General features: G+C 54.5%; 1 protein-coding gene across 1 annotated transcript in view; it reads right to left on the bottom strand.

Annotated features, from left to right (window-relative positions):
* FAM53B (family with sequence similarity 53 member B) overlaps positions 1-16,948 on the bottom strand; it is a 112,191-nt gene that overhangs the window by 41,371 nt on the left and 53,872 nt on the right. Inside the window, 3 exon segments of the mRNA XM_043990157.1 lie at positions 1,436-2,038; positions 2,040-2,233; positions 11,679-11,733. Coding sequence (XP_043846092.1) covers positions 1,436-2,038; positions 2,040-2,233; positions 11,679-11,733 — 852 coding nt within the window.

Genomic DNA, 16,948 nt, shown 5'->3' with positions numbered 1-16,948 from the left:
GATCACCGTTTGGTTACATGGAAAGCTGCTGGACTTTGCCCCAGCTGGAAATCACTCAGCAATAAAAATATGACATTCTTGACAGACTCCTCCCAAATGGCAAGGAAGGGAGGAAGGTAGGAGCACCCACCTGAATATGAGGCATTGAGGGAGGGAGGATAGGCCTCCCCATTCTGGAATTCAGCCCCCCAGAAAGAGCGAGGCTCTCTCCAACATGTCTTCTTGAACCTTGAAGGCCAAGATGACTGAAGGCTGCCCTAAACCCTGCAATTATTTACTCCACATTCCCAAGGCTGGAAACCCAGGAGACCCTGAGAAACTTGGGGCTCTGTTGAGCTCCCGGGTAGGACCCATAGCAGTTCTCCTCCCAAAAGTCCCACCACCATGCTTCCATCTGATTGGGACACTATGTAACCCTCAAGAAACAGTCATCAAGGGCAGTGGACAGAGCACCGGCCCTGGAGTGAGGAGGACCCGAGTTCAAATCCACCCTCAGACACTTGATATTTTCTAGCTGTGTGACCCTGGGCAAGTCACTTGACCCCAAATGCCTCACCAAAAAAAACCCCAAAACAGTCACCAAATATCCTTGTGTCCCCACTCCTGGAGCCGGACAGAAATGAACCTGGCTTTTGTGCCAGGTGATTGTTTTGTGGCGAGCTGCCCTCCATAGTCTCGAGTGGCCATCAGGATAACAAAGGCAGGACTCTTGCTAAGGGAGGTGGTCAGGGCTTCAGGGACCCTTTGTGCGCAGTGCCCAGTTCAGACAATTCCAGCAGTGACGACAGCGATCAGCCCTTCTCCTGGCCAAGATTAACCCAAGGAGCCTCGGCTTCCTCTTTCTCTCTCCCCCAGCTTGGCTGCCATCGCCCTGCTCTCAGGCTCAGCAGGAGGCTGGGGGGCGCCCAGCCTCGCCACTCCCCAGCCTTCCTTTTTGCTGCTAAAGACCGAGTTTCCTGGCGAGGAGACGCTGGAGGGAGAGGGAGTCAAAGATATTTTAAGAGCCCTGCTGGTCGCGGTCTCCCTAGTGACTCACCACCCTTCATTGCCAGGCCGTCCTGGGCCTGCCGATAAGGGCTCTTAAGGGAGGGCAGAGGTTCAGATTTTCAGTGGTCAGGGTGGAGCTGGAAGGGGCTGAGAATATCCAAGCCACAGCAGTGACCCGGAGGCGGAATGACACCTTCCAGAAGAATTCTAGCGCATAAAGAAGTGACCACAGGGCTTCTCTGAGAGGTTCAGCCTTACCGAGGGGCATTGGCCCATCCGCCATGAGCCCCAGCGCCTTCTCCTAGCAGGGAAGCTCTTTCCACGCAGGAGGCTCCAGGCTGGCCCCGGAAAGGCTCTACTGCTTGGACAAGCAGAGACCACTAGCTGTCAGCCTCCTCAGCTCCCACTGCCAACCACTGAGGGAGGGGTCTAGAGGAAGGGGCCTTACCTGTGTCATCTTGGCGAGGTCGAGAGAGGGCCTTGGCTCCTGAGGGTCTTCAGGTCGCCGACGCTTCACTCCCACTTTCTTGTCATTGAGGACACAGGGCTGGGATCGGCTCCGTGACAGCCCACTGGAGCGTCTGGACAGCTCCGGGGTGGAGGTGGGCGTGCTGTTGGCAGAGGGGAGGCAATATTCTGAAAAGGAGAACTGCTCGTGGGAACACGAGAGGGACCGCTGCATGTCCACCCTGCGCCCGCCGGCAGACGCTGTGCTGCTCCACCAGATGTCTCCAGCCTGTCCGCAGGGGGCCGAGCCCGGGATCCCGGGGCAGGGCTGCCCCCCGAGTCTGCCGTGACCGCCAGCCTGGTCGTTGAAGGAGGAGGAGGAGGAGGAGGATAGCATGTTGGCGCGTGAGGGGAGGCTGAAACTGGAGCTCCGCTGCATGGGGCAGGAGCCGCTGGAGTAGCGCTGCACACTCCCGCCACTGTAACAGCGCCTCTTCTCCACGGGAGTCCAGACCTTCGATCCCAAGGGCCTCCACGCTGTTCGGCAGCTGGACAGCTCATCGGAAAAAGACAGGGAGCGGCACTGCCGCTTGCTGGGGGGGGGCTGATGACGGGTTACCGTTGTGGTCACTCAGGCTGAGGTCTTTGATAAGGCTGGTCACCGAGCAGGCGGCAGCCGCGTCCCTGGACCAGAGGGAGCCATCCGGACCCTTCTCAGGCAGGCAGTCCCAGATGCTGGGGCTGGGCTGGTCCAGCTGAAGGGGGCACTTCCGGTCAAGGTCTCTCCATCTGCCATTCTCTGATTCGCAAATAACAACAGACAAACAAACAAGCGTTAAGAAGGCTTCCAGGCTTGCCCCACGCCCCTAGTCACCACTAAAACCCAAGCCATTGCTTTCAACCACCATCTCTGAGGATGCTACATTTGGGAAGCCCTGGGACCCAAAGAGGCCCCTCCCAGACAGTGGTGGGGGAAGGAGTCCAGAGGCCACCTAATCCACCCCCCTCCCCGAGGCCCAGAGCGGGGACACATGTCTGGGGGGATACAGGCAGCTCCGGAGGCCGCAGAGTATCAATGTCTCCCCCAGCTCCCTCTATACCCCACCACACGTTCTCAGGACGCCACTAGGCTCAGCAGTGTGAGACGGGACACCTGCCCCAGGGCTGACAAACTGCACAAAGAGCGCGCCTCTGAGCGCCCAGCAAAGCAGCCACCTGGGCCCTTGGAAGGGCCATGCTCCCGTCCCGGCAGGCCTTGCCTCCTTGCAGCCAGGGTGGGCTGAGCTTTAGACTGAAAGGCCGACGACGAGGAAACACAGGCTGAGGGCGTTTGGGTCACACGGCTCATCAGCCAAAGAACTGGGGTGTGAATCCAGCTCCACAAATCTCTGGGTTTGGAGCTGAAGTGACCCTTGGGAGCACGGGGTGCAGGCCTCACATATTACAGAGCAGACACCAAGGCCCAGAGGTGGGTGGCAGGGGCAGGCCCCAAGGGTGGCATCCATCCCATTCCAGCTCCCAAGACCCCCAAAGCCAAGCCCTAGGTCCCAGTACCAGGCAGCAGTGTGGTGAGCTTGTCTGCTGTGTGACCCCCAAGCCCTCAGGCCAGTCTTTCATTCCCTGCCTTCTCCCAGACCCTTCCTCATCCTGGAAGGCACAGAAGGCCCAAGGAGTCCTGCAGGGTGGGGCAGTGACAGGAAAAGCCCCTCCAAGAAATGCGGTCAGAGGTGACTCTAGGGCCAGGAACGACTCTGTGTCTGAGGACTGATCCAGCTGAGCACAGGAGGCTCATCATGTGTCTGAAGCATGGGACCATGAGTCAGAAGGCCCACCATCTAGTCTAACCCCCTCATTTGACAGAACAGGAAATGAAGGCCCAGGGAGGTGGCCGTGAAGGCCCAGGGAGGTGACCGTGAAGGCCCAGGGAGGTGACCGTGAAGGCCCAGGGAGGTGACCGTGAAGGCCCAGGGAGGTGACCGTGAAGGCCCAGGGAGGTGACCGTGCTGGTCTCTCAAACTCAGGTGCTCTGAGTCAAAGGTCAGCGTTCCTCCCCCTGGAGCAGAGGCAAAGGCCGGCCCCTCAGGCACTCTGGGTGTTGATGAGGACAACAGCACAGATCTCAGACATCCTGCCTGCTTCAGTGACCCTTCCCCAGGCACCCCGGACTTCCTCCATCCATCTCCTATCTACCCACTGGGGACTTAGGGGGTCAAGAGCCAGGAGGCACCTGAGGTCATTGAGGTCAAGCTCCCTATTCTTCAGAGAAGGAACTGGAGCCCAGATCTTATCTGAGGTGGGACCTGAATTCAAGGTCCCCCACCCAAGGTGAGGCCTTTGGACTCAGCCCCTGTGTCTGCCCCAAAAGGATCAGCGTGCTTGTCTCCCCCCGAGAAGAGGGAGCACCAGCCGCAGGGCTGACCTCTGGCCCCCTCCCCAGGTCTGCTTCTTACTCATCCGCTTTTGGGAAAGCCAAGGGAAAGCAGCTCTCAGGAGACTGGGGTGCCACGTCACTGTGTCGGCATCCCTGGGGCCCCATCTCCCCTCCAGGACACAGGCTGACCATTAGTGATGAGGGTGCTTTCTAAAAGCCTTTGAAAAGGAAAATGGTACCACGTGTGGCCTCTTCTGGGGCTGGTTAGATAACATTTTCATTGTTCCCATCTTTATCTTCATGGGGCAAACAAGGCGAGAAAAAAGGGTTAGCTCCCTTGCTCCCCCCTCCCTTAGTGAACAGAAAGAGACTTGTTGGGCCAGGGCACCAGACGAGAGAGACAAAAAGAGCAGCTAATGGTTAATGGCAAAGTGCCCTGACCCTCAGACCCAGACGCCCCATTGTACAGAAGGCCTTGGTAGGGCTTGGAGAAGAGAGAGGATGTGGGCTACCTCTGCTCCACCCTCAGCCCCTCACCATCCCTCTGCACAAACAGAGGCCAAGCTTCAAAAGGCCTGCCAGGGCAGGGGCTGAGCTGGACATAGTGTGCCCCAGTGTCCAGGGATGACTTTCTGTTGGCCAGGGACTCTGTCTCCTCTAGATTCCTGATCTGGCCCACTGCCACTGCTCTATAACAATGACAATAATAACAACAACTAACATTTATGCAGCACCTACTGTGTGACACAACATTTATAGAGTACCTACTATGTGCCAAACTAACATTTATGTAGCACCTACCATGTGCCACAACTAACACTTATGCAGCACCTACTATGTGACACAACTAACATTTAGACAGCACCTTCTATGTGACACATCTTTTATTTAGGCAGCACCTACTATGGGACAACTAATATTTATGTAGCACCAACTATGTGACAATCTAATATTTATTCAACACAACTAATATTTATATAGTACCTACTATGTGCCAAACTAACATTTATGGTGGGGGGGCAACTAGGTGGCGCAGCGGATAAAGCATCAGCCCTAGATTCAGGAGGACCTGAGTTCAAATCAGACCTGAGACACTTGACACATACTAGCTGTGTTACTCTAGGCAAGTCACTTAACCCTCATTGCCCTGGAAAAAAAAATAACATTTATGCAGCACCTACTATGCGCCACAAATAATATTTATATAGTACCTACTACATACCACACATGCACCAAGGGCTCTTTACAATTATTAACCCATTTGATCCTCACAACAGCCCTGGCAGGAAGGGGCTGAAGGACACCAGAGGAGAAGTCTGGGGTCCTGGGCAGCTCTGACTCTGGCTTTGACAGGATGTTGCTATATGACCTCACTGAGTCACTTCCTCTTCTCAGCTCTCAGTTTCTTCATCTGTAGGATAAGGGAGTCTGACCCAATGACTGTTCAGAATCCCTCCAGCCCCACCAATCTGATGTGGTGGTTTCTGCCTCTGTTTCCCCACATGTAAAATGGAAGAGTTATTCTGGGGAACACTGAGAAACCTTAAAAGTAGAAACAAGCTCTTTGGAGCCTGGTGATTAACCCTGGAACCCACAATTGTACTCCACGCACTTCATTCTCTTTTTTTTTTTTTTTTTAGTGAGGCAATTGGGGTTAAGTGACTTGCCCAGGGTCACACAGCTAGTAAGTGTTAAGTGTCTGAGGCCGGATTTGAACTCAGATACTCCTGACTCCAGGGCCAGTGTTCTATCCACTGCGCCATCTAGCTGCCCCCACGCACTTCATTCTCAAAGGGCACAGCAAGGGTCAAAGAGCAGGGTTTGTGCCTGTTCTCACGAGACCCCGAGGTAGGGAGTGTAACACTGTCCTCTTCTTACAGATGAGGAAACAGGCTCAGGAGGTTGCAGTGACTTGCCCATTGACTAGAAAACTAGTCCTCCAGAAGGTAGGATTTGAATCCGGCTCTTCTCATTAATCACACAATCAAGGGATTTCTACCGTGAGCAACACAACAATCAATGATAATACATTTCTATGGAGTTTTAAGGTCAGGTACTTTCCAGTATTATTTCATTTGGTCCTCACAGAATTCAAAATATGAGTGCCACGGACATCCATGACTTCCAGAGAAGTAACCCATGGCTACTCAGGTTCGCTAAAACCCAACCAATTTCCAAGTTCCTGGCCACTGCCGGCCCTCGCTGCCCGCTCTGGTCTGGACTCCACCCTGGGATGCTGGGCTCAGACTGGCTGGTGGGTTCCTTTCTTAGCTGCTCCCAGGTGTCTTTCACCTCTTCCCGGTCACCTCGATGTAGGGCTCCCCTGTGGGCAAGCCCTTTCCCCTCCTCTGCATTTCTTGCTCCTTTCCCAGCATCATCTTCCTCTCTTAGAACGTCATTCCTCAGAGGCAGCAGCGCCTACCGTCTTATTTGCTTGTGTCGTCATGCTTAACCAGGGCCCTCGCCCTCACTGGCTCATTCTTCCCATTGGAGGGACGCCTGGGGGCCCCGACTGCTTCAGGGACCAGCCTGGGATCACAAGCCAGCTGAGTCAGAGGCAGGCAGACCCAAGCAAGGAGCCTTCTTGGGCCTCTCTCCTTCCTCATTCCTGATCTGGGTTTCTCCAATGTCTTGTTGGTCGCTCTTTCTTCTTGTCAATAGCCAAGGGTGTCCACTGTCCTTAGCAGATGAACGTGTAGACATGTGTGTGTGCAGTATAGACATAGACGTGCAATATAGACATATATGTATAATGCCCTTTGGTGGGCATATGTGTAGACAGGTAGGGATAGATATGTCTATATACATATATATGTGTGTGTGTACATACATACATACATATATATATATACATATATACACACACATATATATACACACACACTGGAGAAAGGAGGAGAAAGGAGAGGGAGAGAGACAGGGAGTGGGGAGAGGGGCAGGGGGGGAGAGAGAGAAAGGAAGAGAAAGATATAGACAGAAAAGGACCAAGGCACAAGAAAAAAAACCATCAACTCTGTGGTCCAGGTGCCTCCCACCTGTGACCATGAGCTTGCCCTCAGTTTCCCCACCTGTAAAAGGAGGAGGCTCATCTAGATGGCCCCAAAGGGCCCTTCCTTTTCCAGGGCAGGATCCCAAGTGCCCAGTGTGCTTCTCGGGGCCTCAGTTTCCTCAGCTGTAAAAATGAGAGGGCTGGTCTACATGACCTCTCGAAGGCCCTTTCTTCTCTCTTAAGGATTTGGATAACCCACTTCTCTCATGGGTGGGGCTGTGACTGCCAATGAGAAGGATCAGAAGATCCTAAAGGCCCCCCTACTGAATGGTGAGAAAGTACAAGGGAGCCTTTCTTTGTTATTCCCCATTCCACCCATTGCTCAGAGTCCCTAGTAGTAAGTGCTTAATAAATGGCTGCCCACTCCTCCCGGGAAGGCTCTCCAGCCTAGGAGAGGGGCTGTCTTCTTACTCTCCACTCACTGCTGCTATTTCTGCCCTCCCAGGCAGACGACGAGGGGCCCAATCCCTCTTCTACCCCGACAGGAGACAAATAAAGTTGAGCAGCCACAGCCATCCCAGAAGACTGTACTGTGACAGAAACACTCAAGTTTTAACTAATTCAATTTAAATTGGATTCCCTCCACCTTAGGGAAGACCAAAAGAAAGAGTCACCAAGTGGGATGTTCATTTTTAATTTCTCTTTGCAAACAGCAATTATGTGCGATTTTAATTTTAATTGTTTCCATTTCTGTCTGGAGTATGTGGGGGGAGAGCTTAAAACAGAGATATGCCACCCCCCCCCCCCGAAATCGTTCTAGCACACTAGGTAAGCGGATGCGAAATTATTTTAAAGATGGATTATTTATATCTCTCTGACTGAAAATGAGGCTGGTTCTACCCCATTTCAGTAAAAGAGGAACAATCTGATCTCAGAAAGGGCTTCTCGACCAAGTTCTACGTTCACAATGCAAAGGGCTATGTGTGCCAGCAGGGAAAGTCACAGAGAGAGCAGAAAGTGGCTGTGGGAGAGGTCTCAGAAGTTGTTACCAAGGCAGAGCTGGGTTCTGGCCCCCAAGCCCCCGGGCCTGGGCCCTTCTCTGCCGGCTGGCATCCCAACTGGCTTCCCTTCTAGAAATGAATCCACGACGTGCCCCCGGATCCGACCCCTTTATATGGCTACACATGGAGAGCAGAATGCAACAATGAAGTAAGTAAACATGGAAAATAAGGGTTTATAATTAAAACACTGACACGAACTGAACCACAAATGGACCGCTGTAATATTTTTACAGTCCTTTTTATACATAATGTATGATCCTTCTGCTCAAGTTTCCTCTATTTTCTTTTCCTGTGAAATAATTTACATTAATAAATAATTTACTGCAGCAACTCTGAAGGTAATTATGGTCTCCCAGCCTCCCCTAACCTTTTTTAAAAATATGAATTCTATTTCGACCTGCTTCCCAACTTCACGGCTGGGCCAAAGGGGAAATGGACCCCCGCAGTCCCACCGTCCTCAGCGGCTGGGCACAATATGGAACATCTTAGTGTGGCAGAGATCTGAGAGTCAAAGTGCCTCCATTTCCCCAAAAGAGTCGCCTGGTATGTAGGGGACCCACCCCGAGTCTCCGCGGTCCTTGGGCTGTGAGCAGACCTCAAGGGGCCTGCACACTGAGGGATTCTCCCTGCCTTATGCACTGTCCTACCAGCTGGAAAAAACGAATGCTAAGCAAGGGCAGGGAGCTAGCCAAGGAATGGGCGGCAACGGAGAAGCTGTTTTCAGAACAATACTTCCTCTTGCAAGAACACAACAATCAGTCGTGTCAATGGAAGTGTGCAGAGGAAAATCCAGTTCAGAAATAGAAGGGACGCTACCGGCTGGCCAGGAGAGAGGATGGGAAATGGAGCGGCCAAAACCCTCATCTCTCCTTAAAAGGGATCCCGACAAGCTCTGGAAAGCTCTGGGTGTGAGGGCCTTGGTGTTTTCCTCCCCGACTCCAGCCTTCCCTTGGCCTCTGGAGTTTTCCCTTCTGCCTTGTTCTGGGCAGGGAATACATCCAGTCCCCAGTGTGGCCCTACCAAAGGGAGTCCTGGGAAGCAAGCTCTTCACAAGCAAAGCTCCAAATGCCGTTTCTGTCATTGTCCCTGATCCAAGGGATCCAGGGAGGGTGGGGGCGCTTGAAAGGGGTCCTAGGAGTTAGAATCCAAGGTGACCTAACACTCTTTACCCCAACTAGAGGGCAGGATTTTAAAGGCATTTATGAAATTCAAGCTCTCCTTGCTCCCGCTAGGACATTCATTTGGAGATTCAGGAAGAATCACAAAGGGCCGAGCTGCCCCATGGGTTCTCACCAGAGGACTCCATGGATTATAAGCAGAACGTTAGCCTTTTATCTCCCAGGGACAGGCAGGGGTATGGAGGTGCTTACAATAATATGGCGTCTCATTTCTGCAGAGCATGGTCCGGCCTTGAGAAGCTCTGCTGAGCTTGCCCAAGTATTCCCTTCCCTGGCCCTGAACACAGGCCACCTAAAGTGGATCATGAGCCGCTGCCAGGAGCAGCAGAGAATTTCAACCAACAAGAACTAGATTTCCAGGATGCTCAGGGCCTGGGCCTTGGGGAAGGGAAAGTCAACCAGAAGACTGTTTGGGGGTGAGCTCGAACACCCCCGAACACCTAGCATCCCTGCCTGTTAAGGGCTGCTCCAAGGAGCATGACTAGGCTATCTTTGGAGACTGAGGAGCCTGGGCACTGCAGGCCTCATGTGTAGGCTGTGCTATGGACCAGCCTTCAGTCTGCACTGACCCGACACTGCCCCCTCCCCCCCCACTATGCCTCCTTGTGACTTGCCCACTTTCCTGCAAAGGCAAGTGGAAAGAGATTGGAGTCTGGTTAACTGGGGGTCTTGGTTCCCTGGGTCTGTTTAATTGAGCTCTTCCTGTATTAAGTCAGGACAATTTCCTCCCACCCCGGGAAGCCAGAAAAGGATATGCACAGGCTACAGAAGATAATGGTGACTGGGCCAGGAAGAGCTCCCTCTCCTTACCTGCCTCTCTCTTTCCCACACTGGGCAGGGTTGAGGCCTAGGAGCCTGGATCCCTGAGATCTGAGGCCCTGCTCAGCTTCCACCAATCGTCCCTGATTATCAAGACGGCCCAGAGCTGAGCCCCACCCCAACCCAGGAGGGCCAGGACTGAAGGGCTTCGTCCTTGGGGAGGAGGGCCGTGGCCTCCCCATGCCCTAGAAGGCCTGGAATCCCCTGCCTCCCAAGCTTCGTGGCCAAAAAGCACTTCCCCAGGCCAGGCTTCTCTGTTCTGCTCCAGACCGCAGCCGCTAGGGGCATCTTCCTCAAAATCTGAGCCCACGGCACAGGGGATGAAGTAGGGGCTCCCTCCTACTACCCCATTCCAATGGGAACCCAGGCCACCCTTTGTGCTGTACCACAGCATCCTCTTCCAGTGCCCAGGGGGGTGGGGGGTCTCCGTACTCAGAGATGGCTCTGATCAGGGTGATTTACGGGGCCTGGGGCCTGACCACTCCCAAGGGAGCTCAGCACACCTTCTGCTTCCCTCTAGGAGGGGAAGACTTCTCCAATTTAAAATCTGTTGGACGCTAAGTGGGCCAGTGACCCAGCCCTATCTGAAGCCAGAGAACAAAAACCAAAAACACAACCAAGCAACCCAAAACAAGGAAAAAGAAAGGAAAACCCCAGCCCCAGCTGGCGATGCCAAGAAGGCCGAAGCTTCCCGACTGGGGATGACAAAGACGATTGGGGAAGGAGGGAGACGAGGCTCCTTATGCACAGGCTCAGGGGCTGTGGCAGAGATGCTCAGGCTGGCCTCCGTGTCAGCAAGCAGCCCCAGCCTAGCTGTGGCCACCAGGCCCCCACAGGCAGAGCCCCGGTACCCCCTCCCTCGGGGCTCTGGATCTGGGACCTGCGTCACATCACACAACAGTCATGCGAGCCTCCCAGAGCACTCAAGACGGGTTAGATGACCCCTCTGGATGCATGGGCCTTTCCTAACTTGGCCACAAAAGAGCCAAGACAGTTGGGTCCTGGTGACCACATGTGCAGCGCTAGAAGGGGCCACCAGGGTCCAACCCTCTCGATTCACAGAGTGGGAAATGAGTTCCACAGAATTGCCAACACTGGCCCAAGGATCCTCGCGACAGCAAGTGGCACGGTGGAAATCGAACCCGGGCCCTTTGGCTCTCAACCAGCCTTCTTTCCAATAGGCCACTGGTCTAGATACAACAACTAGAGCCGGAAGGCCCCCAGCTGCCAAGGGCAGGTGACTCGTCCAAGGTCACAGGGGTGATAAGGCTCAGAAATAGGGTTCAAACCCTCTGACTGTAACCCCAGTGCCCCGCTGTAGAGGCATCTTCTCAAAGCCAAGGGGCCTTGGTAAAGAAGCTCTGCTCAAGGTAACTAGCCCCAGTGCATCCCCTCATGCTCTGTCCCTGTCTAGCAAAGGCCCAAGGGCCACACCTTCCTGCCCCAGCAAAGTGACTGTCAACCTTTGGCAAAATGTGCCCCTGCCCCCAGCCCCAGGTGCAAGACCTCCTCCTCACAGAGCCAGAAACTGGCTAACAGAACGCACGCCCAGAAGAGCCCCCTGCCTCCCTGTGCCCAACCGGAGACCGCGCCGGGAGAGAGAATTCTCCAGAGCACCCAGGGCCCTTCTCCTCATTCACCCTCCTGGGAGCTCTGGGGGCAGGAAGCCAACTCCCCAGGTAGATGACCAGAAAGAGGAACCTCCACGACCACACCCACAGCGGTCCCCACAAGCCACATGTCTCCGTGGAATCCTGGTGGACACACACCTGCCCAGCGAAGTGACTGTCAACGGGGACAGGCAGACAGAAGCCTTGGTCACTTACCCATCATTCCGCAGGAGAAAAGGGTGGGTCCTTGACTCATCTTCTTTGGAGTGTGCTGAAAACAACCAGAGAACGGATTGATGTCTCACAGTCTTAGAGAAGCGGCCCCAGCCCCGAGCCCCCCGCTAGCACCGCCCCCAAAGGGGGGGATGGCCTTCCGCAACCTTGGGGGGGGGAGCAGCGGCACTCAGTTCAAGCCCCTCCATGTGCAGAGCATCAGGCCAGGGCGCTGTGTCCAGCATCTCACGGGACTTGTGGATTCCATCATTTTAATGGGCTTTAAAAACAACCGCATGACTTCTGCCGTGAGGGGATTTTTCCATGTGAGGATGTGGAGGAGGGCGAGGGAGGGGGTGTGATAGGAAACAGTTGAACAAACTCCACGGAGAAGTTCTGAAATGGAACCCTGGGCCGCAGTGGGAGGGCAGGCCCCGGGCCCCGGGCCCCGGGCAGGGGCACCCCCAGACAGGCTGCTCTTCCAAGCCGGCCTCGGCCCAGCTGGGCCTCGGCCTCGTCTTCTTCGGGCCTCAGCTACACTGTTGCTCTTGTGGGGACCAAGCTAGGAAAGCAAAGCTCGCACTGTAGCCGCGACCCAATGTCCCTGATTGGGGCACCGCTTAGCATCCCTCTCTACCTTAACCATTCCCGGCATCCGCCCACCCCAGGCTGAAGGCTCCAGAGACCCCAGGACTGGGCCCAGAAAGGCCCAACCTCTTTCAACCCTCTCATTTTACAGAGGGCAACTCTGGAGCCCCAGAGGCCAAGGGAGTTGTCCAAAGCACACAGAGAAGCATCAGAGCTGGATTAGAACTCAGGTCCTCTGACGCCAAAGCCAGCCTCTTTCTGCCCCGTGGAATCAGGAGAGCTTGCGTCCGTGTATCACCTGACCCTCACTAGCGTGGCTCCCTAGGCAGGTCACTGAATCCTTCTGAGCCTCAGTTTCCTCATCTGAAAAACAGGGATCACAAGACTCCAAGCAGCTCACGCCGAGGCATGCACGCCTCAAAACCAAGCAACGTGAAGGGTTACCATCATTATTACTGTCTCATTGTTCCCATTTTTTGGATGGGCATCAGATAGAAACCATCCTGGGAGGATCCCTGACATCTAATATAGTTCCTGGGCACTGGATACAAAGGCCATGGTCCATAGCTCATGAAAGGTATGAGGTCTGTGCCCAGCAGGCATCCTGGGATGCCAGGGAGGATACCCATTTGGCATGGTTATTCCTCTTGTTACTATTATCACTAGCTAGTAGCGTTCCCTGCGCCCAGGAAGCTGGTCCAGGCCTCAGCCGTGCCACAGGCCTGCTGGGGCACAGAACAAGGCATCAGGGCCTCAGTTCTGACCTGCCCAGTGGCTGGAGGGCTAAGCCAAGAGCAAAGTGAAGCTCCCCAGGCCCCTCCCCCACGGAGATGCTTCCCCAAACCCAGAGCTGACTGAGGCATTGACATGCAGACGGGGCAGGGCTGCCAAGCCCTGCACCTGCCCCTCTCCTGATGCCCACTTCAGAAACAATGACTGGCAGCAGACAACCCACTCCAGTCACCTAATGAGAGCCGGGCTGATAAATATGCATCGCTGGCAGGGGGCAAGGGCAGCTGTGCCCAGAAAGGAGGGCTGCCTGGGGCCTCAGTGTCCCTAGGAGTACCGCCTGATCGAGACCTGCAAGGGCCTGAGAGATCCTGGTGGAGCCAGAGCGCCCAGACCCAGCTCTGTAAAAGCCCTTCAAAGTCAACCCCTCTGTTTGGCAAGAACCCCAGAGGCCAAATAAAAGACTCACTCAAGGTCATACAGTAAGTACAAGGCCAGGATTTGAACCCAGCTCCTCCAATCTGACCCCAGAATAACACAAGGCCTCCGATAACAAGGGTAGCCACGGTTTTCCCAGAGGAGCCACAACCACAGAGGGGGATCATGGGCCGAAGGGGAGCAAAGAAAGCAGGATGAAAAGGGGGGCGGGGGTTCTTTACTCCCTCCCCACAGCTGCAGGGCGCAGAACTATGGGGCTGCAGACAAAGCCAGGAAGCAAGGCCAGGAACTCGCCCATTATTCTGATAAGTGAAACTCACCCGCCTGAAGCTTGCTGGTCCTAAGGAAGTGCAGCCTGAGGCACACCAGACACAGAGAGCCCATGAGCCAGAGCAAACCCGCAGCTCCAGCCTAGGCTGGACTCTCTGCCCTCCCTGTAGGGGGCTCCTCCCTCCTCCTCTAAGCAAGGATCAAACCAAGGGGGCAAACCCCACACATGGGCAGCACTGATACCACTGACTACATCTGGCCCCAACCTATCTTCCAGACCAATGTCACCACTTTCCCCCACACTCTCCATTCCAGATCAACAGAGAATAACATCCTGTCTCCTACCTCTGGGCTTTTGTACAGGCTGTCCCCTATGCCTGGGATGCCGTTCTTCTTAGAACTCCTCAGTTCACCAGGGCTACACAAGGTCTCTCCTGATCCCCCAGGTGCTAGTGTTCCTGCCTCTGAATGAGTCTGTGTTTTCTCTGAATGTCTTTGGTATTTCCTCATCTGGGCCCCCAGCTCCTGCAGTGTTCTCTCCTCATCTCCACCGGCTGAGTACCCTGGCTTCAAGGCCCGGCTAAAGCTTCACCTTCCACAGCTAGCCTTTCCCAAGGCCCCTCATGCTGGATCTTGCCCTCTCTTGGTTATTCCTATTTCTCCTGTCTGCAGCTGGGTTGTGGCAGAGGGTTTGCAGGCCATCTCTCCCATTAGTAATGGTTACTAATTACCAATGATTCATCTTTGATTCCCAGCCTTGTAAGCTGGAGGGACAAAAGTGGACCCTGAACAGGTCAATCAATGACTCTAATTCCCAGGTCCTTTTCACCACTGGGCTTCCTCTAAGATTTAAGAAAAGCAATTTATCCTATGTGTGTTACAGCTTAAAACAAGGCGGGGGGGGGGGGGGGGAGGCGGGGAGAGGGGGACAGGGAACAATGACCACAATCCATCTGTTGAGTACTTATTCCTAGAACTGACTGTTTAAGTAAGTAAGGCCTTCTTTCTGTCTCCCCAAGGTCACTCGGGCACAAAAGTTTGTTTGCTTTGAATTGTGGAGGTCTTCGAGTCTGGCTCCCTAACACGCGATGCAGGGCACGGCTTTGTCTGCTCGTTGGCCCAGCCTGGAGTGAGGGCCTTCCTTCAACTGGGAGCTGGACAGAATTTACTGATTGTTCTTCCTCCAGAGCAGGCACCAACCAGGCCAGCCTTGACCCAGGACATACGTGCGTTTTCATAACTTTTTTTCCTGTACGCCAATTACTCAAACTATTAGGTAATCTTTCTGCTCGTGTAATTCTGCAGGGAAACCTTCCTGCAGAAAGGGAGAAAACGAGAATCTCACATTTTCAGGGCAACAGACTGTAACATGAGGAACAGAAAATAATGAATTCATGGCCCCAAAAAGCAGAAGGAAGACCCAGAACTCGGGGGAAGAACAGAAGTAGCTGAGAGACGAAAAGTGTGACTTGAGCAGGGGCTCTAAGAGAAGCCTGATTTAGGGAAGGGAAAATGGATTGGGAGTAGAAGGGGAACCAACTGGGGGAGAAGAGAGTGATGAGGAAAGGGAACAAGCTGGGGAAGGGGGGAAAGGATGGGGGAGCAGAAATGGATGGGAGTGGGGAGAAGAGCTTCCTGTCAGCCCAGGGGGTGCTTGATAGTGTGCTACTGAATAGGCATCTCTCCTTGGTCTCAGGGCTGAGTCCTTGGACCTCACTGTGACCCTGGGTCCTGGGTTCAAGTCAGTCCAGAGACCTTTCACATTTCATTGCAAGGTTTTCATTCAGTGTTGACATATCGTGCCAATGGAAATGAAAGGCAGACTGGGAATCAAACGACCTGGGATCTCGGTCCTGGCTCCAGAGCAAACTGGCTGAATGAGGATCTACAAATCCCCTCACAGGCCCATGCCTCAGTTTCCCCGAGCATCCCATGGAGATGATGATACCTCCCCCACCTAGCCCTGGAGACATGAACAGGGACATGCCTTCTACAATGTACCTGACAAGGGGCCATCTTGCCTCTCTCGGTTTGAAGCCCTTCAGGGTCAGGGAACCCACCACCCTGGAGGAAGCGCGCCAGACCTTGTGGTCAGTTCTCACTGTCAGGGGTGGCGAAATATGGCGAATAATAAACGTGAAAACATCCTGAAATGTGTATATTGCCATAAACACAAATGAAGAATGAAGGGAGCCTTTATTAAGTGCTTGCTGTGTGTACAGCCCCGCACTAAGCACTTGGGGGGGCCAACGGCAAGTCGCACTGTCCCTGCCTTTGACGGTCCCATTCTAGTTGGGGGAGACAGCCCAGAGGGAAGGACTCAGCTGCCCCAGGAGGGGGCATCAGCAGAGCAGATGGTCCAGCTGCTTCTTTCCCATCACTTCCACTGATAGTGGAGCTTGTGCAGGGCCACGGGCTTGGATGAGAGTGACTTTCCCGTCTGGGCCTTCTGTGGATGAGCTGTCCCTGGGCAGCCGTGGGCACGGGCAGGAATCCTGGCTGCTCCTGGGGCTCTCCGGCTCGGGGTCCTGGGCGATCTCCATCACGGGCAGCACAATGGTGGTGGTTTGTGTAGCCTGGCATATGCTGCCTCCTGTTTCTCACTTGAAGTGCCTCATTATTTCAACCAAGCTGGCTTGGCTGGCCCTTTCTCCCCTGCAGATAACATCTGGGAGGGCTGAGCTGGACACAGGACTGCCCCCAGGGGCAGCTCCTGTGCCTATCCACCCGGTGCTGGTGGTCAGTCAGTAGTTATTGCAGGTGGCAATGCCAAAATGGGCCCCTTCTCCACAGTGATGGTAGTCTGGGCGGGGTGGGGGGAGACAATCCCCAGGCTCCGGGGCTGAGAATCCAGGACGTCTCCAGCAGGGAGGTGGTGGTGGCTTGACAAGTGAGACAGTAAGTGAAGTGCAGACCCTGGGAAAGGGACGGGGGTCCCAGCCCCAGAGCAGGAGCAGGAGGGGCCGGCTGCCACGCTCACCAGGCTCTGCCGACTTTGGCTCGCCTGGCACTACATGGAAGCCCTCCCCCGTGAGGCTCCCAGTGCAGCCCCAAGGAAGGCAGTCACTATGGGGATGAGAGAACAGGCACTTGAACTTGGCGTGGGCGGCAGAAAGATCATGGCGGGAAGCAGGCCTTCCAAGGTCAACGGGCTGGGCTGCCTTCCAAATGCAGCAGTCCAAGTTAGAATACTTGGAAGGAAGAAAGATCCCATCCAAAGAGGGGAAGGAGGGGAGGAGGAGGAGGAG

This window comes from Dromiciops gliroides, chromosome 2 (assembly GCF_019393635.1).
Source record: "Dromiciops gliroides isolate mDroGli1 chromosome 2, mDroGli1.pri, whole genome shotgun sequence".
Lineage (NCBI taxonomy): Eukaryota > Metazoa > Chordata > Mammalia > Microbiotheria > Microbiotheriidae > Dromiciops > Dromiciops gliroides.
Note: the sequence above shows the minus strand (reverse complement) of the source record. Positions and strands in the feature narration are given on the sequence as shown.